The 25,712-nt window shown below is 40.9% G+C and overlaps 1 protein-coding gene across 5 annotated transcripts in view; it reads left to right on the top strand.

Annotated features, from left to right (window-relative positions):
• Positions 1–25,712, top strand: part of rbfox2 (RNA binding fox-1 homolog 2) — a 49,844-nt gene that overhangs the window by 2,974 nt on the left and 21,158 nt on the right. For 4 of the 5 annotated variants that reach the window (XM_008415983.2, XM_008416011.2, XM_008415973.2 and 1 more), the window contains one exon: positions 11,483–11,533. In XM_008415983.2, coding sequence (XP_008414205.1) covers positions 11,483–11,533 — 51 coding nt within the window. Of the gene's footprint in view, positions 1–11,482; positions 11,534–14,962; positions 15,423–25,712 lie in introns of those variants that run through there. The other variant, XM_008416026.2, reaches the window with a different exon arrangement.

Below are 25,712 nucleotides of genomic sequence, written 5' to 3' on the forward strand. Positions count from 1 at the left end.
TATATATTGGTTTGACTTTATTTAACATAGTGTAATAAAAGAATAAACAAGCAAAAATAAATTTAAAACAAAAAGCAAAACAAAAGATATGTATATCTCCTTTGCACGTGTCGAGTTTATTTGCCTTTATGAGAAAGCTTCAGCTCAGTCTTTGTTTTTTTTTTTTTCTTAGTATTGCCTCAGATTCATAGTTGAGTTTTTTTTCTGGATTGGTCTGTATTTAGTGCCACCTTCCAGCGTGATGCTGCCACCCTCATGCTTCACCAAGGGGATGATTCGTTCAGGGCAGGAACATACGTAATGTTTCATATAGGGACTGAAAATTTCCCATTCCTTTCTCTTCACAATGCCTTGTTCACTAGTGTTGGTAGAACTGGATTATTCCCCAGGTGTTGGAGTACAGGGACTTAAATAAAAATATATTTCACATTTTCAAATTTGTATTTACAATAATAAAAAGAAAAGCCCCACCAAATAACCTTTTCTTTCCACTGCTTTGTGGTGGTCTTGTCACATAAAAGCTAAATGAAAACATAGAAGTTTGTTGTTATAACTGGAAAAATGTAAAAAAAAGTGGTTTACTTGAACTTTTTCCGTTTACTTTTGCAAGTTGCCGTATTTATTTTTCTCCAACCCGGTGACGCCATACATATTCTAGAGTCAAACTTTTCTAAATGACCTTAAGTTTTCCGACTTTTGCAAACTTGTTTCCAAGAAAGCCGTATGAAAGTGCAGAGAAGTGTGTCTGTTAAGCTAATCTGCAGGGAATGGAAAATATTACAGCTGCCCCGGCTCGCAGAAGCAAGAGTCCCCCTTACTTAATCCTTTCCATCCTTTCTTGTAAATCAAAAAAAAAAAAAGGAAAAGAAAAACCTGTATTGCTGACATTAGGGCAATTTTGTTTTTAATGGCAAGATTTGAACTTTGACCTGAATGTGAAGACAGCACATTTGGGTGTGGTTGAAGTAGTGAGTAATATGTTAATGCCACCACTGTTCAACAATGAGATTTTTACCCACTCTGTCATTGTCGCTGCTTTTTTTTCTTTTCTTTTTTTTCTTTTCTTGACGTGATGTCATCAATGTGCAGGGGTGGAAATGCACTGTCAAATCATATCTGCAGAGTTTTAGCTAAGCAACAAAGCATTGCTAAATCAGTGCAGCATGAAGGAGGTGACTGAATGTTCAGCTAATGCGGCCAAATTAACGGCTGCGGGTCTAACAGGAGTTTGAGCCGTACTTTAAAAGCAAGGGTTTGGATTTTACATTGGTGTCTGGCTCACTGCTGCTGACTTCACAACATATAATCAGTCTACTTTATATTCATGCGCTGTGCTGGGGGAAGTCCTGTTTTTATTTTCAGGGTGGCAGGGGATTTATAACACCTCTCATCTTCAGCTCAAGTCAGATCATTGGGAATGTTGAGAGGAGGTTGTCGGCTTCGATATCCGTCTGGCCTGCCGTGGAGTGCTTGGTGTTATGCTGTCGCTCTGTGTAGGAATCGGGACTCTCTCGATCCTAATAAGGACTTGCCTGGAGTGGCAGCCCAGAGGACAAATGACTGGACCAGAACAGTAATATATGTGGTTCAGCCCTTCATGCTTTTATCTTGGCCACAGCACTGAAACGACACAGAAACATCAGTAAGAAAAATGTCCTCATCCACCAGATTGAAAACCTTTTTTTTATTTTTCAGGGCTGCTATAAATTTCTGGGGAAAACCTTTCGAGTGATTTGCATTTCTGAGGTAGCAGCAGTGTTTTGGGATGCGGCTCTGCTGAGGAGCCAATGATAAAGTGTAGTTATCATCCCATATGAACTGCGGCTGAGTGATGTGCTGCTCCTGATGTGTTTCTGGTGCATAGCAGTATAATAAGACCTGCTTATTTGGAAATGGGAAAGCAGCCATTGCTTTTTTCTACGAATCAAGGTTCTGTTGTTCTTGAGCCTTTTTTGTCCACATTTTTAGATAATTCCAGTATATCATATAGACCAAGAAGTAGGCCTGTCACAATAACACATTTTTCTGGACGATTAATTGTCTAAAAAATTATTGCGATAAACGATAATATTGTTTCAAGACCTTTTGACACTGATTAATGGAAATGACTAAAACATGCAATTTCCTGATACACTTTATTTTCAAAAGAACACATAACACTGGAACTGATGAACTAAATAAACAAAACAACCAAAAACAAAACTAAAATGGTTTCTCAGTCTCCATTAACAAAAAACGTACTTGAATAAAAACTAAACAAAAAGCCAAAGTGGAAATTAATACTGCATTCAACTAAAAGAGTGCAGATTATGAAGTCTGTATACTATATTGCCCTTCAGTAATCACTAGATTTAAATAGAGAAAACGCGCACATCCGACCACCTGATGCAATAGTTCACACTACACCATTTTTTGCCCTATTTACGAAAATCTTAGATCGTTGGCCGATCTAACCGATCATCCTGCAGTGTGTGGTGTGTTACCGTGGATCGTCGTGGCCTCTCCGATCTAAATCAGGGGTTTTCCCCGGCTGGGAGCTTAAAGCTGAATGTGACAAGTAGCCAATCAGAAAGCGCGGATTCTCCTCCTCCGCTTTCTGAGGAGAAATTACGGAGGGGAATCCCAAACAGCTGAAACCGCGCAACCCGAAGTCCAGCGGACATTGGAGATGATTTGTGGAAACAACATTAATATTTATTTAACATTTCGTGCAAAGAATATAGAAATGACAAGGGGAGGAGTTGGAGCCAAATTGCTACCTCAGTTGATAAACCAGGTAAGTTTTCAGCTGTTCTTCGTTAACGTGACATAAACAGGTTAAAATGATTTTCATTGAGTCAGAACTTTACGCTGACTCTAGCCACATGCATCACAGGTAGATTATAGTAAAGCATTGATTAATGCCTGATTTTAAAATTAGTTAACTGGACTTGTAGCCATTATTTTGTGCCCATGTGGCTGGACACCACACACCACACGGCACGACAAACCCGATCGAACCGTTATACCTAGGATTTCTGTCGGCTAAGGTGTTGTCTCTCAGGGTTTAAAAATGGGCCGAGAACTCGTGTAATGTGCGCTGGACATTAGACTAAGGAAATGAGGAAGGGAGGGTCAGTGGAGAGCATCGGAGCTGAGCCTTTTTTCATTCAGTGTCATCAACAAAAAGAAAAAAGGCCGGAAGAGACGATAAAGACGATAATTAAAATGAGGTCAATAGGTTTAATTTATCGTCCGATTAATTGATTTATCGTTTATCGCGACAGGCCTACTAAGAACTAAAAAAGAAAAAATGAACTAATCTGTAATTATTTGAAAAAAAGATTGTTAACCTGAAACACCCAGCTGGTTGATAATAGTGATGACAAATCTATCACAAAGCTACTTAAAAATCTGAAACGTCTCTTTTCTGGTTAATTTAATTTCCGTACTTAAATACATCCATCAAAACCCCCAATTTGCATTAATGCATTTTGATTATTTTAGGTAAAATCAGGGGTGGGCGTAATAATACACCTAGCTCACAAAGAAAGATTTTATCACATTCTTTCAAAATCTGCTTTTGGTAATAAAAAATAGTCTCAGGGGGCCATAATGCCACCACAGGATTTAACATTAAACCATGCATGCAACAGTTTAACAAGACAAAATGTCATTCTTGAATAAAAGCAGTTAAATGATTGTAGGTTGCATACAGTTTCCTCTTTTTGACAGATTTTTCTTGTCTCTATCTATATCACTCTTCCTTTGAAAACATTTGCCTTATTAAGTCCATCCATCCATCCATTTTCTTGACACCCTTGTCCCTCAGTGGGGTCGGGAGGGTTGCTGTTGCCTATCTCCAGCTAATGTTCCGGGCGAGAGGCGGGGTACACCCTGGACAGGTGCCTTATTAAGTCATTTTTTCCAAGTTTTTCTATTTTGATTTCAACTTGCCTGTAAAAATGGTTTTCAAAAACGTTTCCACCTGCAACAACATAGAAGGTATGAATCTGGTGCTATGTTTGTTACCCAACCGCAGAGTACAGCCAGTAATGTTTTAGTCATATTTAACCACGAACAACATGGAAGAGTTGAAAAACTGCTTCCATTTTTTTGTTTTTTGAAATAGGAGCCACAAAGTGCTCACCTTCTTATATGGGGCTCCTAATATTAGCTTCCACTTGTTGTAACAGACAGTCACATACCAACTAGATAGCAATTTGCAAGACAGAGTTCACTTTTACAAGAAGTATCACAGCTTTTTGTTGTCTCGAGAGACAAGATCTTGTCAGGGCCTTAGAAGCCATTCTCACTTTTCTCTTTCTCCTTTGGTCTGATAACCTTCTTGCTTCATCATAGTCAATAATTTTCCATCTGCAATGCAGCCTCTACCTTAATTCACATGATATTGCTCCACTCTAGCTGCCAATGTTGGGGCTGAGGGTCTGTGCTAGGCGTGGATGAATATGAGATTCTCACAATATAACCTTGATTAAAAATATGATGTTAGCACTGGCGTTTTAAATTAATAATCCAGAAATATATAAATCAATGTTCTTTTTATTTAAAAAAGTCAGTTTTTCTGCAACTGCAAAAATAATATATTTTTATTATAGTTATTATTTATCATATTGATACTTGTACTTAAAAATACAAGATAATCCCCCAATAACTGTTGCTGTGCATACAGTAAAACTGTTTTTGTCAGGTTGTTCAGTTAGCTGCTTGACAGACTGATGGCTTGTAACTTGCTCACTGTAGTTTTCAAAATAATGTGTTACCTCAAGAAGACTGTTGTCTTTCTATTTTAGTTTTCACACCATAATTCTTAATAATTTTCCAACCATATTGAAAATGTTATCAGTACAAAGGCTGAGTCGACGTCATATTTAACCCTATGGATTAAGAATGGGATGTCACTCAAGTTCATATGTGTTTGAGGGTAGATTAGCAAATACTTTTTACAATATAATGTTTACCTGATCTGCTCCATGCCAAGTCTGAAACTTTGAAAGTTGTTGTTTATGAGAAAGACTGCTAACAGAAATCTGTTTTTCTACAGAAATTTGAGCCTGATGGAAGAGTAACATATCTGTAATACAGACTTTTCTTGAAGCTGATATCAACACTACACGATCCTGGATGTATCTGCTGTACTTTCTGCAAGTTGGCTGAAACATAATACACAAAGAAAAAGAAACGGAAAGAAAACTGTTGTGCTAAGTTACCGGCTCCAGTCAGCAATTAGACATTATTGAAGTTGCACACCAGGGGGCTGACGGGTTGAAGCCAGTGTGATACCCAATCCAACACTTTTTTTAACAATTTTATCAGCACATTTATCAAAATCCCACTAAAGTGTCAGAGCACTGGCCGCAGTATTTTCCACATATACTTTTCCACATACAGCCACTGACGTTATTCCCAGAAGCCACATTTCAGTCTCTACTTTCACTTAAATGATGTTGCAGTGAGGCAGAGCAAATAATTATGTGCAATTATCATGAGCAGTAATCGACAACAAGCAAATGTTGATTCTGTTTTATCAGATCAGAAGTTATTTATTGGGGGGAAAAAAGAAACTCTGTATTTTCTTTCTCTGTTTAAGATCAGTGCAGTGAACCGTGGTGTTCGCTGTGTAGCACATGATTTGGCAGCTGATGCTGCTGTGATTATCTTGATTCCCGAAGTGTCAAGCTAGCTTCCAAGATCCACTTTGACTTCAGCCAACATCCCCTTGAGGAAGCACGTGTAGTTTTACTGTGAAAAGTCGAAGGAATGTGAGGTGTATTAAGGGAAAACAAACTTCAGATCACTGGGCTGGCTGCCTGGAGGGTTAGCACATACGTGCTGTGGAAACAGTGGATTCACATCCTCCTGAGTGTATGTGGTCTCCTGCATTGCAACAGGGAAGGCTAACTCTCGGGTAATAGCAGAAAAGCAGCCGACCCAGGGCAGAATCATAATAGACATGGGTCCTGTGACCAGAATTACCGTCAAGCACCTGCCGTGACCTGCAGTGGTTGCTGGAGCACTGAGGTTGATGTGTTCAATAGATTGCACAGCCATGTATCCTCCTCCCCCCATCTCCTCTTTACAATCTGTTGTCTTCAGGTCATTTTCTTATTTTCTCCAGATTGCACAGCCACCGGTTCACTGTGTATGCCCTCGCCAGTTTGTGTGTGAAAGTGTAAATTTACAATCAAACTCTGATTCAGACCAAAACAGCCAGTGCGGGTCCACCTAAAAACGTAGGTCTCATTCCAACTGAAGTGAACTCTAACACAGTTTGAATGCGTATGTGGTTGCAAGTGGACTAGAGACTGCTAGCCCACTTGCAGTCCATATGTAGGAAGCGGACTATAGCGCAAGGAATTCTGGGTAAATGCAACCTAAACAAATGCGAAAGGCTTAAAAGACCAAAGAGAAAACCAGCAGTTTCTAAAACCTGACGCTAACTCCATTTTTGCTTCCATTTTGCAAAGAAGGAGTTTGCACTCATGTCTTCTGAGGTTTCCGTGCTGTTGCCTTCAGTGATTCTTGGTGCAGCACTACTACAGGTGAGAGGGTGGGCTCGTTTTTCAACTAATTCGGCTTGTTTGACACAATGCAGTGTGAAAGCGAACTGCACCAGCTGAAAATGTAACAAATGCTGCACTTTTGGTCCCCAGTCAAACCAAGTCTCTGGGCTATCAAGTGTGAAAATCCACTTACTGTGTCGCACTGAGAAAATACCAACAGTTATATATTTCCAACATAGGTTAAGTGTTTTGAAAATAAGTCAGAAAAAGCAGAGATAAAATAATCTATTTTAACAAGGACTATATGCTGTCTGTGGTTAATTTAGGCTGATGGAGAGCAAGAGAGAGCAAGACTTTCAGCAGGAAACTTAATGGAGAGAAAAGTTTACAAATATTTCAGCCTTTTGTGTTTTTAGTCTGTCATTATTGGAATATACTTGATTTGGAAATGTTGGCAGCATTTTGAAAATCTGATTTAAGGTTGGGCTCTACATCCTCGAGGAATGCACAGACTGCTATTTTCAAAAGGCTAGCCTCGTTAACTGCGCTTGTCACTAATGCCACAGGCTAAAGACAGCTTAAGACATCATTGCGCAATCATAGTTTTTTTTTTGTGTGTGTGACATAGCCTCTGCTGCTGATGCGAATAATTAAGAGGCTTGGAAAAATGTAATGCTGTTTGTACAGTTCTTGCCAAAAAAAAAAATCGAAATTGGCTAACTTTAAAAAGCTTTACAAAACCAGGAATTGGCTACAAAACTCTAATCGGTGCTAAAATAACCCAGTCACCATCTCCCAGGCAGGAACCGTCCGTGCTTCGTTTTGTTGCCAACAGAATTTAAATAGTCAAGCATGACTCCATGACATACACAGTTGTTTTGTTTCTCATATACAGTGTAAGTAAGTGTGGCGTGGAGCGCGAGAGTGAGACTCACTCATGTTGTGCTTCTTCCACACAGACCCCCCCCCCCTCCCTCCTTCATCTCAGCTCTCCCGGGTCCTTAAGGAAATTAAGCACATGACTCTGCTCATGTATGAGTCATTGTCTTTGCTCCTTCCATCTTTTTTTTTTCCCTGTCCATTTTCCGTTATATCGCAGGCTCCATATTCAGTGCCTCGCACATATGAGTTCCAGATGTTTCCAGATGTGTGTTTTCACCCAGCACCCCCTCTACTTCCACGCAGCATGCAGCTCCATAAATCTTTTCTTTTTTTTTCTTTTCGTCTCCTCTCCGGGTGTTGTTTTGCTCCTCCATACCTGCAGTGTGTTGCATTCGGAGTTTGCCCTCGTTGCAAAAGACGGTTTATACTTTATTCATGTTATTCAAGCCTCTAAGAGGTGATTCATTATTTAGAGCTTCTACCTCCCAAAGCCAGATCACTAAGTACATTTTTGGCTCCGAGATAGACTCGCACAAGCTGTATTTTTCAATCACGAAGGCGCTTCCTGCTCCCTCTTCCTCCTCTCCCTCCTCTTCCTTGCTTCTGCCTCTTACATTTGGATACATTGTGTTCAGTTTTAGTGAAATGGCCTCATGGGGTCCAGAGTGAGATGGCTCCAGTATTAATCAGGCAACTCAAGCTGCAATGTGCGCAGAGCAAAGTGCCCCCCCACCCCCCTTCCACCCTGGGGGACAGAGCAGACGAGGGGACATTGGTTCCACATGAAAGGAAGATCAGAGGAGGAAGGACTGAGAGAAGAGGGAGGAGCGGAGATGTTTTGTAATCTGCTGATATGAAGTCAGGGACAGGAGAATCTGTTTTCCGAGTGTGCTGTAATTGCTGTGAAAAGTCTTCTTTTTAATGAAATACATTTGCATAATAGCCAGAACAACAACATTATGAGTCTGCATAAAGTTGGTCCCAAGATATATTAAGAAGCATGGAGCCTTATGAGATTCTCATGCTATAGTTTCAATTCCGTTTATTATTGTAGTACCAATTCAGAGCAGATGCCATAAGTAGACTCTTTGCACAGATGGCAACCTTGAGCAACATGACGATACTAAACACAAAATTTTAAACAAACCTATTCCCATTTCTATTGCCGCTAAAATAATGTAACACATTGGTAACTGAGTTTATGATAATGCTATGATAATTATTTTTGATAGTCTTAAAAATAGAATAAATACCCTCTTTATTCAGTTGTAATTTTCTTGTATATTTGCTTCTTGTACCATTTTGGCATCCTGGTCTTTATATGAAAAATTTAAGAAACTGATTTAAGCAAGTTGGTTGGGCTTGTCAGGAGAGCCTGCTGGCAGCTGCTTAACATGCATAGCACTCATGGCTGGCCAAAAATAGTTATAAACAGCATTATTGGATTATTAGGAGTGATGGAGGGTACTGTTAGTTTCCACAATAAAATTCTGTCTTTTTTGTTTACTGGTAGCTTTTCAGATTGTTATATTTTCTTTCTTATAAAGGTATGTGCAGTAGTCATTTTTAGTCTTGTACTACCAGTTGCTCTGGCTCTTTCTTTGGCATCTCATGATGCTTTTTCAGCAGTAATGTGGAAAACTTTACTTGTTTTAAAATCACACCTAGAAAAATAATAAATATTAAACCTTGATATCATTAACTGGCCCAGCCTAACCTGCAGTAGATAACTGTTATCTTCACTAAGAGATGCCAAGACATCTCTTAGTGAAGAAATGTCTTCACTAAGACATCTCTTAGAGAAGGTTGCCGGGTTGACCGGCAACCTAGTAAGGGTTGCCGGTCAACCCTTACTAGACCGGCATGTGGCCGGTCTAGTAAGGTTTGAAACAAATGGACTTCTGCTGCCTTGAAACAATTTCAATCCTAGAAATGTCATGGTGGTTTATGTAAATACTATTTTATGAACAACAAAACTGCCGTCACATTTGCATTCGATACATATTTACAAAAAAGTTGGTGATTACACGGTAAATTGAGTTTGATGATTTGATGGAATTCACTTAAAAGGTTCTTATATTTTTGCACATTACAGTGCTTCTCCTTTATATCAGGAATTCAGTCTGACAGGAACAACTTTGTTCTTTGTTTATTAATATATCACCGATCTACAACAAAAGTTGTCTCGAGGCTCTTCACCAAAAGAAGTCACTTGAATCCAATCATATGAACAGATTCCAAGTTGATTACACGTTAGTTTATCTCCGTTATGAAGCAGTGCACTCAAGTTACATTTTCAATCTAAGGAAACCTAGCAAACTGCAGACTTGCAGAAAACACTCCTCCTGAGTGACAGCGAACAATTGATTGCATTAAGTTAACTTTTTCTGAAATCCCACTGAGCATGCATGCAGCGAAGGTGGACAAGACACCTCAGGAAGTAATCTCCAGCTCAGGAGTTTTGGCTCTGGAGTTTTGTTTACATGCCCAAAATTCCTTGTATTTGGATTAAATAATCAAAATGTATCATTTATGTAGGCACAGAGTTAATTAAATCCAATCATGATGTGGTTTACATGCACCAGTATTTATTTTGAATAGAAGCACGGACATATGCAGAGTTGTAAAATGTTCCTAAAAATACACAGAAAAAGTTGCACTTCCATAAAAACAAATGCAGTAGATTGTCCATTCTGAGCACCCATAATGGATCCCAGATTTTAATACTGGTTGAGACATTACTGCACCCCCTAATTAAGCTACGGGCTACGCTACATATGTTTTTGGTCTTCCTGCATTACAGGATTAGAGAGCAGAAGCAAATAAATATCCATCTAAGTTTGGACCATAACAAGCCAGTTTTAAAACAATTTTGCTTCCCCTGATACCGAGTCTTGCCGAACATACATCACATTAACATAGGGCACCTATCTCAAGTCAGTTAGACAGACAAGTTAATAAGAAGTGCTTAAATACATTCCATTCAAAATGATCAATCAGCATAAACAATCGCTCTTGTGATCCTCTCATTCGGATTACAATTTCATTCTGATCGAGGTGAATCTGATCAGAATATTCTGAATGGGGTATTTACATGATGCATTTTTATTCCAATAAGATATTTACTTATGTCCATGTAAACATCACTAGTGTGAGTGGCCATCATCTGCAATGACTGACTAGGGATATGTGTTTCACATTATTGACACACAGCCTCCTACATCTATTTCCTGGGTAAATAATTGCCTAATGAAAACATCATGTCAGTTTGAAGGTTCATACATCAGCATTATCAGATGTTGCTGAAATTTAGATGTTTTGTTTTGGTAAAAGTCCACTTGGTCTCGGCCCCTTACGGACCAGCAGTTAGCGTTAGCTTCCTGGCCTAGCAAGTTTGGAATGGTACGATGTCAAGAGAGTCATCTTCTGCCAATAAGGGATTAACGGCTTACAGCCTTTTAAACTGACCTTACGAAAATCCTGAACTATCCATTTGAGTAAACGTAATTTAGACATCCAAAATGGAAGTAGAGTTGGATGAAATTGCAACATGTAGGTACGAAATGGGGGGTGCGAGTTGGCAAAGGGATGAATTGGCCCGGAATGACTTTCTCTGCTTCTTCCTCCAGACGTTTGATGTAGCAAGTTTTGCTCCGTGCAGCCAGAACATTTAAAGGAACTTGTTAGAGGTTGCATAAGAGGTTATGATGGCATTCCACACCAGTGGGCTTCACGCTCGCCGACACTCCTGACCTATTTATGATTTTAAGAGCCGCGCCAACACTCGTTCTTTCTTTTCCTGCCTTTTATCCGCCGCTCGCATGAGCTCCCTCGCCCCCGTTATCACGTCTTTACAAGCAGACAAAAGGATCCGCCGGGTGGAAAACTGGAGAGGAGGCTGACTGAGGAGATTGCAGGAGTGTGTCACCAGTGGAGTTAATTTGATTGGGGGGGTCACACAAAAACTGTAAAGTCAGATAGAGACACGACAAGAGATGAAACTGCTTTCCCGAGTGATGAAAATACAAAGTGTCTGTTTGCCTTTGAAATTACAGGCCATGTTTACACCAAAAAAAAAATCCGCTCCTCTCTTTCAGAACAACGATCCTTTGACCCTTGGCTACCATGGATACCCATCTCACAGTCAGGTAAGAGCACCTGTGAAAGTGTTGGTATTATGTTAGTTGCATAATAAGCCACATTCCTGCAGCCTGCGTACAGCACTAACATGGCTCGGTGTTGTTCTGTAAGCCACAAGGTGGGGGTGTAGATTTCACTTTAATGGTTGTGTAGAGGAAGATGTGCCTCCACAACCATCACTCATCTATTCCTATCCTCCACCTACTTTCCTCTCTGTCCTCGATGATAGTAATCATCTTTTAGGCTCACAGGACACACTTCTTTCATCTTTAGGCCTCTAAACACACGCAGATTCTTGTTGTTCTGCCCACAAATATAGGATAAAAAAAATCTAATTCCTGAAAGAAAAACCAGCCGTATCACATGTTTTTTGTGCGGATGTCTGTGTGTAAGTATACAATCTGTTTGTATTAGTTGGCTGATTGTGTTATTAGGCTGTTCAGTTTATGTGGTTAATCCTTAGATCATCCTGTGTTCATCCACTCATCCTCTCAGCCTCTGCTCGTAATCCCCTCATCCCTCACTCTCTGCGATGCTCAGCAACCTCTGGCTGCTTTATCGGCTCTTTATCTGTCTTAGGTCTTCACTCATGCGCTTTTATTTGCCGCAGTCCAAGTCAGGTTTTTTTTTCCTCCCCAGTACAGCTAAGTAGATGCTGTGTATGCCTGGGAGTCAATTAGATGGATTTTATTTCATTGGAAAATGATGAGGCTTTGAATCATTTCCTTCTAGATGATGTTTCAAGGCTACTCATAAAGTTTTTCTGCTTTGTGTTGAGCAATTTCTTTCTGGGATGTTGAGACGTCAGTCAGGGCTTTCTCCTGGGGCTTGGAGGTGTGAACTGGTCAGGGGAAGGCGGGGCGGGGAGGAAGAAAACAATGCCGGCCAGCGGAGATTTCCACAACACTGAGGTGCTAAACTGTCAACAGGAGTGTGAGAATGATGCGATCAAAGGCTCCTGAAAGGAAGAGCCTGGAGAGTTGAGGGAGCTGTGTGTGTGTGAAGGGAGAAACAACTCATTACTAGGCAGAGAGCTGAAATGAATCCTTCAGCGATAGAAATTAGGTAGTTATGCTTTTAGTGGAAAGCTACGGTGGGCAGAGCTGAGAGGTACCGTTAAAGAAATATGAATATCTTATAAGTATCTTAGAAAGCCTAGCAGCTGATATTTTATGCCAAAATAACACAAAAATCTCTGAATATTCGTCTTCCTTTTTAAAGTCTCAAATTCAAGGTCTTCAAACACTGCCAGAGCTCTAATCGTTATGTAAGACCGTTAGGCACGACTGCAGTTATTTATAGCAGCCAAAATAAATTAAGGGAAGGCTCTATTATAAAACGTATTAATAATAATAAAAAAACATGAGAAACACTGCTGTGTCAGCTGAAAAACTTTTCCATATTAAAATCTGTTCCTCCTTTTTCTGGATAAAACTCATCGTGTCAAGCTAAAACAAATATGCCTTTAAAAATGTCTTGTTGAAAAATAAGGAGCCAGTCACAAAGTTTTTAACCAGAATGGATGTGATGCAATCCTCTACAATTAATATACTAACAACCTACGTACCCAATGTGCATAGTTTTCTATGTAGCTCAAATAAGTATGGTTTTTAATCTGTCAGGAGTAAATGCAAGGTTTTACTAGTTTAAAGTTGACTTCTTAAACATCCTGTTTTAACCTTTGGCATTCTTGGCGTAGCCAGCTGTACATATCAGTCTTCATATTGTTGAGAAAATGGAGATCCCACTGTAAATAAGAAGAAAAAAATAACATCTGGGTGTGAAAATGAAGGCAGCCTTTTAAAATCCAGAGTTAAAAGCAGCAGCCTGACATGTGACTTCATATTTAAATCTCTCACCTATGCTGAAAATGGCTAACTCTTGAGTCTTCCTTTCAATGACCATTTCCATACAAGAGAGGGATGTGATTTGCGTCACCTGTTACTGCTTTAGTATATGACTCTGTTCACCATGTTTTCATGCATTTTCATGACAGTTTCTTCCTAAAATGTGTTTATGGTGATCTCTTTTATGCTGTTCAGCCTTTGGTTTTAGTCACCGACTTCTTCAGAGCAAGTTGAACTAAAACAGAGATGGAACCAACATGGACAGAAAACGTAAGACATCCCAGTTGTCGCTCTAATTCTCAGCCCACAAAGTCATAAGTAGGTTGCACGAAGTAGGCTCTTGTATCATTATGTTACAAAGCTTTAAATCCACAGGGATGCACCACAAACGGTTTTAACAGCCTGTTTGTTTTAGTTTTATAAAAATCACTTTTCTTGTGGATTAGAGGTGCAAACACAGAATATCTCTGTTTAACAAAAAATATCCAATACGGACAGGGCCTCAATACTTTGATTTACTTTTAGCAGAACATAAATCTTTTCCACCACAGTGCAACGTCACTAGCCCAATGATGGCAGTACTAAAAGCATATTTATGAAGTCCCAGCACAGTTGAAGCCCCCTTAGCTGGTGACGTTAGCCTGTATTTTGTGATACAGTACACAAAAAACCACCAGTGGCTACCTGACAAACGTGCCTAATGGGGAGGAATTATAATTTTAGGTTTTTACAAAGTACTTCTTTAGCTGTTTCAACTGATTTTAACATTATAAACATCATGAAACTAAACATGTTTATGTATGTTGAATGAATGCTAAAAATAGCACACACTGAACGGCTTTGTCACTGTATTCTAATGCACAAAAACTATTAAAGTTATGCTGGTTGAGATGCACCAATGACAGTGTAGTAGTTGATGTGTTACTGTCTTTTTTCTACAACGCTTTGGACCTGACAGTAGCTTTCAGAATATTTCTTTCTAAACTCCTGCTGTGTGAATTCATTCATTATTTACATTATGTGGAGGGGAGACGTCCAACTGTGTGTATGAGAGAGAGTGCTGTTGTTGTAAAACTAGCTTTCACCCGTCCCTGTTAACCCTTAGGGATTAGGTGTTTACTGATCAGAAAAAGGTCAGATTTTTGAGTTGCGGCTGTTATTTCTCACTGTGTATCTTCATATATTATTCAAAAGGATGTGCATACACTTAAAAATGTGCCATTTTGTAACATCCTAGCAGGTTTAGTAGCCCTTTAACACTCTGTTTGGTGATTTGAGTTGATGGCATTTGTTCTGAAGCAGTGTCTCCTGAATGTTGCTCAAAACGTAAACCTTGTGTGCAGTTGGCAGTGCGGTTTCCTAACAAGGTGCATGTCTGAGAAGGAATAGAGGGAAGAAGAGGGAAAGTCTTGTCTTTCTCTCCCAGTGGTGCCAGCAGCCCCAGTTAACTCACCTACATGGAGAAAGAGAACAGAGGAAGAGAGAGAAAGAGGAGGGGAGGACTGCGACATGAGAAGGAAGCAGAGGGGAGGGGAAAGTTTGCAGGTGTGACAGAAGCAGGGAAGTAGGAGGGGGGAGGAGGCGTCAGGCTTTCTGGGTGAGAGAGGAGCAGAGGAGGAGGACTGGAGAAGAGACAGAAGAGATGAGCAGGCAAGGGCACAGCAGCGAAAAGGAAGGCTGGGGGTAGAAGGAAAGCAAGGAGCGAGTGGGAGAGGCAAAGAAGAGAAAAGAGTGAGTGGGAGACGACAGAAGCGGAAAGAGAGGGGGAATACAGAAGAAGGCACGCGAGGGAGAGTGACAGGGACAGAGGCCAGCAGAGGAGGTGGAGGAGGAGGTGGGGTGGGGATTGGCAGGGCAGACGGAGCGAGCGGGGGCAGAGAGAGGGAGATTTTGAATCTGTGAGACAGACAAGAGAGACGGAGCTGGTGAGGTGACACAGAGGGAGAGAAGGCGAGGCAGCGCGAGAAGAGGAAAGGAGCGAGGAGCGGCGACAGTTGGAGTTGTTGCACAGTATACGATGATGGGACTGTACTATCCTAACGTGTTGTCGGTGAGTGTTTGTCTCCGTACCTTTCCGCCGCTGCAGTACGAGAAACAGCATGAGAGCACCGGGCACCGTCACCGAGCATTAAGCGCTAATTAAGTACTAACAGACGAGGACTCTACTTGACCCGTTACCGTGGTCCGCACGGGACATGCCAGACTCCTGTTAGGACTCGGCCGACAAACAGAGAAACTAGTGTAGTGGATGACGGCGAGATTGTAACGGCCGCAATCATGATTCGCCACGGCAAGACGCACGAGTGGCAATGCATTATTGTTACCGCCGTTGTTGTGGCATCTGTTCCCCTGCCCAGAGCTAGAAGTGTGCACGCAATCTGAAGAGCTGCCGCTGCCAGAAACTGTGCTCGGCAATGTATTATGTATGCTCAGAGGAATCCATGTGAGCGCGCCGCTCGCTGCGTTAGATCGTACAGCTGGATGGAGCAGTTTAGCTACACGCCAACTCTTTAGATATTTTTTTCGAGCAAAAAAAAAAAAAGTGGAAATAAATGAGCTTTACGGAGGAGGAAAGGTTGGTAAAAAGTCTGTATTATCCCTGCAGCTGTCTCTGTACATTACCCCTGAGCTAAAGGGACAGGTGTCCAGTGAACAGTTGCTCCTGTCTATTTTTTACTCTCTCTCTCTCCATGTGTTGTTACTCACTTTTACTTTCTCTTGTTTCCGTCTCCCTCTCTCCTGTTCAGCTCCAAACACCTCCTCACTGTAATTTCTGTGTCACACATTTCACAAACACACAGAAGCCGAAGCACACACAGTGGGCTGCAAAGTTGGTGCATGAAGTGTCATGTTCATATTACATTTCAGTTGGAGTGAGTCAGGATCAGAGTGAGTGTGTGTGTGTTCACTTCTTTTTCAGCTGTACCTTAGATTCATGCTCTCTTTACTGTTTGACCTCTTTTCTCCCTCCTCTTGCTCTCCCGGGGGCCCTGGCAGCTGTTATCTCAATGTTTTCATTTAAGAGCCCCTGGAAGAGAGGGGGATGGGCTGGAAAAACCAAAAGAGAACAGCAGCATGAGATCAGGAAATATACTTTTAAGGTGACTGGACACCTTTGGACAGTTTGCATGCTTGGGGTGGAAATAGACTGACGAGGTGACGGACTTGGAGATGTGACAATGCGTTCGGTTTGTTGGAGCGGGCCATTGGGACGCTCTTGGAGCTGACTTTGCAGTTACGAGTGTGTAAAGGTGCCGTACGATGAGGGTAATATATTAGCTCCCTCATATTGCTGCATGCGCTAATAAGGTTGGCCTTTTACTGCAGGAGTTGGAGCAGCAGATCAGGTTCAAAAGACTGAAATATTTTCTCAAGCCCCACCTAAGCGTGCGCCCAGAGGCGAGGGAGAGACGCCTACCTGCTGCCGAAGCTGAACACATGCTGCCACGCTTGCATAAACTGTTAACGGGTTGTGAGTATACGCCCCCACCTACACCTCCCTAAATCTGGTTATTGATTCTACTTTGGGCTTTTACAATAAAGGTTGTTAAATGATCCCAATGAGCAGTGTTGCTGTGGCAACTTGCATGAGTCACTCATTTTGTGCCAATTGTTTTGCCGGTTTGAGGAAGGAGGTGATTGTAGTTTGGGAGAGCTGTGAGAGGTTAAGCACCTTTTGGACTTTAAAAAAAAAAAAAAAAAAAAAGATGAGTTATGAAAGCGCTCCAGTCTTGAGCTGCTGTGACAGTTCTGCCTCCTTAGCAGTCGTCTCTGCTGGCCCTGGAACGGCGCTCTGTGAGGCGTTATTAAAAATAAAAAATAAAACGGCCTGTGTGACAGATAGGGGGTTGCCCTCATTGACTCTTCGTAGGGTGAAGTTGACAGTGACAACACCATCCTCCAGCTGGCTTGCGTGCGCTCTTTAAAAGCAAACTGGACGCCAGGACATGAGTCGCCCTAAAGCAGAGCCCTTCCTGAACAAGCCAAACTGGTTTCATGGTCATACCTTGCTGTCTGTGCTAGTTGGGTAAACACACATCGTTTAGAGAGCTTGTGTGCTCACCTGCACATGTTTGTCAGGTGTCATCCCCTCTTTTTTGTTTTGGACTGTTTATTTTTCATAAAAGGCTGCAGCTTTTGTGGAGACGTCTGACTTTATTGTAGAATAAGAAGGACTGCTGATAGAAAGCCATAAGAGGACCAGTCTGCCATAAGGCTTGCCAGGGAGACGGCAAACGTGGAAAGAAAGTTCTTTGGTCACTCAAGACCAAAATTTAATTTTGCAGCCTAAATGTAAAATGCTGTGTAGCAAAAACTTCATTATCTCAGTACTGTAAGGCATGATGGCAGTAGAATCTTGCTGCGGGGATGCCTGTCTTAAGCAGGGACAGGAAAGCTAAGTAAGCTTTATTTATGAAGCACTTTTAAAAATGGCAAACGATGTCTAAAGTGCTGAATATAAAATATTTAAAAGAACAAAAACTATTAAAAATATAACCGAAGAAAAAGTATCGACACAACATCTGTTATTTGTTCATACAAAACCTATGAGGTGGTTATAAATGACTATTTCTAAATCTTTAATTTGTGATGACCATGCATTCCATAATTTGGGATTCTGTGTTGAGACCATTAGGATGACAATGCTGATGATAAGAAGATGGATGTTGGTACTGAATAAAGGGAGTTCTTGGAGGAAAAACTAAAACAGCAAACCTTTTTGCTGTTGGTTTGGCTTTTAGCAAGCCAAACTTACTGGTTCGGTTGCAATGAAAAGCTTCAGATCAAAGCATAAATATGTGTTAGAATAGCAGTTTAAAAAAAAAAAAAATTTGTGTTTAGATGTTCAATCTGGGTAGAGACAGTACTGAACTGCAAAAATCATTCCTACGGTGGTGGGTGGTATTATGACGTGCAAGGTATTTGAAAAGATGGATGGAGCGAATCCTGCAATCATGTGGTGTGGCTGTGAAATTAATATTCAGCTGCTTTCCATCTAGTATGACACGAGCTATTTTGCAAAGAATGGACAAACATTTCAGTCCCCAGATGTGGAAAGAAGTTAGAGAGATATCCCAAAATGCTTTGAGCTGCAGTTGCAGTGAAAATTTCTTCTACAAAGTATTTCTTAAATTTTCAATTTAACAATAAAGCATTTCTTGGTGTTGATCTATCAAATTACTCAGGTCTGTAATTGCAATATAAGAATGTAAAAATAAAGTTTTAAAGAGGTGTAATGCAATACACTGTAGAGGTTGGGTAGGAGGCATTTGTTTGATGAACAGATATGTTACCCTATAAGGAGATGGAGAATGGAGTGGTGGGAGGAGCTTGAGCATCGTTGATATCCTTGTTGCTAAGAGGCAAATGGGCTTGATTGACAAGTGTGGGGGCGGGACGTATGCGAGGGGTCCCGTCTGGATTTTATGAAGCGTAAAGAAGTGAAGCGCGCAGCATAGAGAGAGAGAGTGGGAGGAAAGGGAGAACAGCAAGAGGAGCGGGGAAGAGCAACTGGGTGAGGGGTGGGGGATGATGGCGTGGGCTGGAATAATTTAACAAGAGGGTGTCTCCTGGCTCATCGTTATGCCACAGACACATGTCATGAACGTTTCTCCAGCTGTTTTTTTTTTTTTCTGCAGCGGCGAATAAAATAATCCAAGATGGGATCCAGGCGCTGAACTTCCTCAGTTAATCCGATCACTGAGCCAAAACGCGAGGGGCTGTTAACAACATGAATCACACTTTCCAGAGTCGCTGAATCGGCCTGCAAAGAGGCGCTGGCGCCCAGAGGAAGTAAAGATCCTCAAATGACATTATTCATGTGAAATGACCCAGCGATGGCCTAGTTAGTGTAAATCGTGTTGCCTCTTGTCTCCTCGTGTTTCGTGGTGAGACGGCGGCAGACGGGGGGCGCTTTCTAACGTGCCTTCCTCAGACCCACTTGGTGCTGCTAACTGACCCGAAAGGAAGCCAGCTACAGCTACCGCTCTGACTCACTGGCTTTTGCGGGGGGGCCAACACATACACGCACACGCAACCTAGTAGCGTTCCAACGCCAGGGGGAGCACATGCACAGACGCACACACTGAGGCGTGCGCGCTTAAACAGAGCAAACCTGAGTGCTGACACAAATGCACCGCATAAGTTTGCTCTCTTACAATTGACCGGGACTGCCCTTCTTTTGTGTCTTTGTATTCCTTCTCTTACCCCCCTCTCACCCTCCTTTCTGAGTGCATTTATTCAGCTGAGGCTTTTATCCTGATGTGAATCTCAAAAGCCACTCGCAGTCAGCAAAAGGCTCATGCCAGATAGAAAGAGCTGCACGCAAAGCACATAATGTTTGTGTAGATACCCAGGCTTTTAACACGGCATACGAGGTAAAGAAAAGACCGCCGAGATGCAGCCAAAATGGATCTCTGAAAACGGCGGTCGTGAAACACAAATACTGGGTTGTTTTTGGCTCGCGTTCCTGCTTCTATTTTCGTCTGGCAGAAGCGGCGCTAACAGCCGGGGTAGTCCGTTCTCCTGCTGACTGGGGTCTGTTAGAGCATGAGCAACGGCAGCGAGCAAGGGCGTCTGACGGAGCCGACGAACGCTTAAACACCATGGAAATCACATCGCTTCAAAGCATCAACAACTCCGGTTCACCTGATCGGACCTGTGGTGGTGCTGTATTAAATTCCACGTTACTATCATTCTGTCCAGTTGCATCACAACTTGTCAAGTCCAAGTCTGACTCATCAGTAGTCGAGTGAGATGTGTCATGAGTCATAGATGTTGGGACTCGCAAATGACAACACCGGAGCTGTGAGGAACATTTTACTGCACAGCAGGAAGGTAGTTTCCCCAGCAAATGTGTCAGAAGGTAGAATTTCACTGCATAGTCAGTGATTTTTCTCTGCAGCAGGCAGGTACCTGAGGAAAGCTTCCACAGCGAGCTTAATTGGTTTGTTTTTGCTTTATTGGCCTATTTTGAAGCTTAGCGTACAACGTGGGGCCATTTGTTTTTGCAGTAAAAAGTCCATTGTGCAAGGGATGACTTTAGGTTTTAAACGAGATAATGTAAATGACGTCAGAACTGGTTGTTTAAATAATTATATCATTGTGCAAAACCATACATACCTTTTTTTTAATTTTTTATTTTTTTTTACCTTTTGTCATATTACACCTAGAAACAGCAATGGTTTCACAGGGATTTGATGTGATAGACGAACACATCTATCAAATCACAGAACTGAAGTGAAAAAGACAACATGACACCCCAAAATAAAATCCAACCTTGGAGGTTTGTTTGAGAATATTGCTGAAGAAACATCATGAAACCAACAAAACTATCCATCCTCTGAAAATAGAAACTGTATGGCACAACTACAGGCCTACCGAATGCCTGGTTCAGCTGTCAGTTGATTTACAACTCACATTTTACAACACAAAACATCACAAGTTTGGCGATGTAGACATGGAGTCCAACAGTGAATCTTGTCAAACCACACAGCAAATGCAACACGCCACTTGCAAAACCTTTCAAGATCAAACGTGAGTTCAAAGTGAACAAGCATGACCGACGAGGAAGAAGCACTGGCGATTGGGGACTATTTTTAACAGACAAGAAACAAAAAGATGTCTCTGATGTCCACTTGGACTTTCTGATGCGCCATGACAGTTGTATTTTTACAACTTATTTATGTACTTTGCATTCCCTTTCGTGTGTCTGTCAACTCGCTTTCTGATTGGCTACACGTCACATTGGACAATACGTTACTTGTTTGTCCTTGGGATTCAAACATGTTGAACATTTCCTGTTCGGAGCGGTCCTGGGGTCCTTCTGATCAGTCTTATCACACATGGGAGGAATATTTATTAAGATCATGATTAGAGCCATCACGGTAATCTGCGTGTTCTTATAATTGTCGGAAAGGTGAAGATCAGATCAAATATCGGCATTAAAATCAGAGAGCCGTTGATCAACAATTACATGGATTTCACAATTCTGTCCTCTGGAGGAGTGGTTAAAAAAGAAGCTGTTTTTGAGATAAAGTTTTAAGAAGTCATGTTTACCGTTTGCCCAAATGCCATCAGTAACTTGGCATGATATCCAGCTTTGTGACGAAGACGAACCAAACAGCCGCAGAAACACAAAAGATATTGTTCATAGCAGTGAAGTTCATCAGAACAAATAAAGAGGGCAAAACCTGATTTGTTCGGCTGATGTAATGGGTACCCGCATAGAGCGATCATAAAAGTGTTTTTCGTTTTTTTCTACCTCATAAATAACTCATAGGTGATTAATAAATTATAAGGAAAACATTAACAAGCAAACAACGTCTCCCTTTATAACTGCAGTTAGGTAGAAATGGAGCCAAATATCATTTGCATCAAAATGAGCTGCTCTTTGAGCCTAGCTAGAAATTTTAGCTTCTATATACCATCTGTGCGGCAAATGTGCAGAGACGATGCCACAATGCCAAACAACACCAAGGATAAATAAAGTTAAACTTGTCCGAGTGAAGGTGAGAAGAGGTTGTGCAGCCTGGTTTAAAAAGCATGTTGGATATTTATACGTTTATTGCCAGAAGTTGGAAAAAAAAATTGTATTCGTTCTAGTGTCTGAGTAATGTGCAACCTGCGAAGCTGCTTGTAAGATTATATCTCAAGTTTCTACTGTAAACATATCCTGTTTTTGTATGAGGATTATTGACGTCACCATTTGCTCACCCAGCAATTTTACTGAAAATGTCAAGCCGTTTGATTGGTGGTCAGTGTGACATTTAAGTTGCTTAGAGGGAAAAAAAATCATGTTTATTTCTTCAGTTCAGTTTTAAATCCATAATGGACTTATGGATTCATCAATTCTTAAAAATCTCTCCAGAAAGTTGTTCAAGAAACAACTTTTTCCTCCACTTTACCCAATCCAGGTGTTGAACTTTTGACTTCCTGCTCTTCATTGAGCAGCTCTAGTTTCTCTGTTTCTGCTCCCACCTGCTGACCTGGAATTAGTTCCTCCTCCCTTGATCATTTTCATGTCTGTGAGTGCATTTAATCTAAGACGAGCCTATGAATCGGTCGGTCCTTTAGCATAGGTTTCTTTTTCTTCCATTACTCAGCCTAAAACATGATCTAAGCTAACTAATTTACGCGTTTCTGCTCTCTCCTATTCGTCTCCGAGATGGAGAGGCGAATGTAATAAATTCAGATCGTTCTCATCAGAGGAACGCAGCTCTCATTATTACCATCACAGATTGAATTTCTTTATCCAACATGGAGAAATTTCCTCACGTTAATGATTTCCTGGTCTATTTTAAGGCTTCTATCCTTTAATTAGAGCATAAAATTATATCAGCTGTTTACCGAGCGCACATTTAAAAGAGGCATTATAGCGTGGAAGGAGAAATGCTTAGAGGTCAGGATTTTTTATTTTCACTCTAGGCCCCAATTACAACTGAGAGCCTCATCATTGACGTGGGGTATTCTAAATTATCAGAGAGTAATAATAGCTGCCATGGTTAGTGTGAAAAAAATGAGCCCCCATTTTCAACATATAACACATGAAATGTTCACAGGACAGGAAGGCAGCAATGTGAGGGATGTTATCACTCAGCAGAATCCTATTTTGGATGCCCGTGGGCAATATTGGAGCAGGTTCATACAGCTGCAGAGTTTAGATGAGCGGACACAGCTGCTATCTGAGAATGTGAATGAAGTTAAACTTGGACACAGCGGTCAGTAATCTGCTGGCAGCGCAGCTCGAGTGGCCACACGCTGAAGATGGAGATCACGGTTTGTGTTGGGAGAGACTCTCAAAGGAGCAGTTCAAGGATTTCCGTATGAAAAAAAAATAAAAAAATGACTGCGTTGCCAGAGTGTCGAGATTAATGGCGTACATGCATTTACTGCGTGCTATCAGGGAGCAGGAGGGAGTAAGATAACAGGATTTCATGTTGTGATTACGCTGCTGAAAATCACAAGAGGCAGTCCGGTACTGCAGTCAATAAAGGATGACTTCTGAGCATTTTCTCCTCTTGAAGCTACAGAAAGTGTTTACGTTCTCCCGACATCAGCATGAAAAAGAGGATTAGTTAGCAGGTTTAATGGCTTCTGCAAGGGTAACATTCTTATTTGTAAGATTAGCAAAAGTTTTTGTTGAAGGATTATACAGCAATACGTAGTCTGAAATTTCCAGTACAGAGCAATAATATTCAAACCACAACCTCCACAAACTTTAATGCATTTTGTTGATGTCATAGTCCAACACAAAGAACTGCACAGTTATGAAGCGGAAGGAAAAGAGTTGCTTAGGCAGATCGGATGGAGAGACTTTGTGAGGATCTGTTTTGTTTGGCTTGCCGCAGATTCTCAATTGAATTTAGATGTGGACTTTGACTGGGCCAGTTAACACAGCAATATGCTTTGGTTTAGGGCCGGGCGATAAATTCCCTTGAATTAATCAAAACTTTGTTTTTGAAGATTTTTGGAAAATCTGAATTTATTTTCACCAATACACTACTGGGATTTCCACAGTTCAGCAGAGAGATGTTTTACAGCTTTTATTTAATTGGACTTGAATTCAGGTCAACTCTACAACAAAATATATAGGGGTCTCGCTTAGATTTTTCTCATTTGTAATTGTGAGTAATTAATATAGAATATTTGTACAAAAATATTGTAAGAATGTAGTCATAATATTTGGAGAATGAAGTAGCCAAATTCTGAGAAATCCCACAAAAAATAACAAAAATAATTACTGTATCCAAGCTTTTTTCTCATAATGACTTTTTTCTCACAAGACTTTCATGTGGTAAAAATTGTGTCTTTAATCTGCTAATATTATGATTATATTCTCATAATTAAGCAAGAATCCTTGTAGCCTTTCCCCAATACTCTGTTGTACAACTCACAGAAGGTATTATTGAAATAAAAGCCACTTTTTAAAAATGTTTACTGTCATTTGTAATTACTATTTTGGAAAAAATGTTTTAAAAAATTTGGATCTGGCATGAAAATAATTCAGAGATGTAATTTTTCTGCCATATTGTCCAGGCCTACTTTTGTCTGAGCCAATGCACTGCGACTGTCTGAATGTTGAGAGTCATTGTCCTGCTAGAAGCTGAACCTCAGTCTCAAGTCTTTTGAGCCTCTAACAGGTTTTCTTTCAGGATTGCCCTTTGAAATCGACGTCCGCATGATTGTTCTGTCCCTCATAGGCCTGGGGCAAACTTTAAATGGCTTATTTCAACAGCGGCTCTTTCTATTTTTCACTTCTGTTTTTTTTAACTATTCAAGAACAAGTAAAATCAACAACTGATAGTTGTCCTTTCAGGATATTCTCCCTCCTGAACAGTGGATGTATGCAGCTTCTCCAGCGATACAATCAGCTTTTTCTCTGATAAATTCTCCTTGTTTTGATGGACAGCCGTGTCTGTAGTTTCACAGTTGTTTCCATCCTCTGTGTATTTCCAGATGACAGATTGAACCTGACAAAATGTTGTAGTTCACTAGGTATAAATGCTTATGTAAGGCACTGTATAAACTATCAAACCAGTATCCAAAGCAATTGAAAGAGCAGTTTCTCTAAAAGCTTCTTGCATTTCATTCCAGGGCTCCTGCTGTATTTATTTACTTTTGTTTGTCTCTGCCAACGAACAGACAAAGTTTCCCCCTCACAGTCTGCTGCTCCTGTGTCACAATATTGATGTGATCCGTGTCGACCGCGTTCATCCCCCGGTTTGTTACAGAGTCGAGGGGCTGGACTACAGTGTCACAGGTGCGACGCTGAGAAAGGTCAAAAGCTGGGAGACAGATGGCTTACGCGCACACATACACAGACATAAACACCCTCCCACACGCTTTTAACTCTCCCAAAGGGACAGTGATCCATTGTGCAGCTCAGATGGGCATCACTGTCACTCACGCATGGACAGACGTACGCTCGCGCGCGCACACACACACACACACACACACACACACACACACATACACCAAGCAGATGTCTGGTAAACGATTATGATAAAAAGGACATCAACCATTACTGTTAAATTGCTACTACCAGTGTGTTCTTTTTGTGCTACCTCATTACAACTATCATTAAATATTAATAACCGCAGAGGAAAGCAGAACCAATATGGTGAAAATAATTACATGTAGACTATGAATGAAAAACACAATAGGAAGATAAATAAAAAGTAAGTTTCATTGGAAAAAAAGTTTCTTAGGTTAAACACAAACTCTGTATTTTCTTTTTACTAATTATCATATTCAGGTTGATATTAAATGAATGCATGTGACTCATTTTTGGCCCAGTTTGTCCTTATTATTGTGTGAACAGTATCTTTGTCTCTTTTTT

The sequence above is a fragment of the Poecilia reticulata genome, linkage group LG1 (genome assembly GCF_000633615.1).
Source record: "Poecilia reticulata strain Guanapo linkage group LG1, Guppy_female_1.0+MT, whole genome shotgun sequence".
NCBI classification, from domain to species: Eukaryota; Metazoa; Chordata; class Actinopteri; order Cyprinodontiformes; family Poeciliidae; genus Poecilia; species Poecilia reticulata.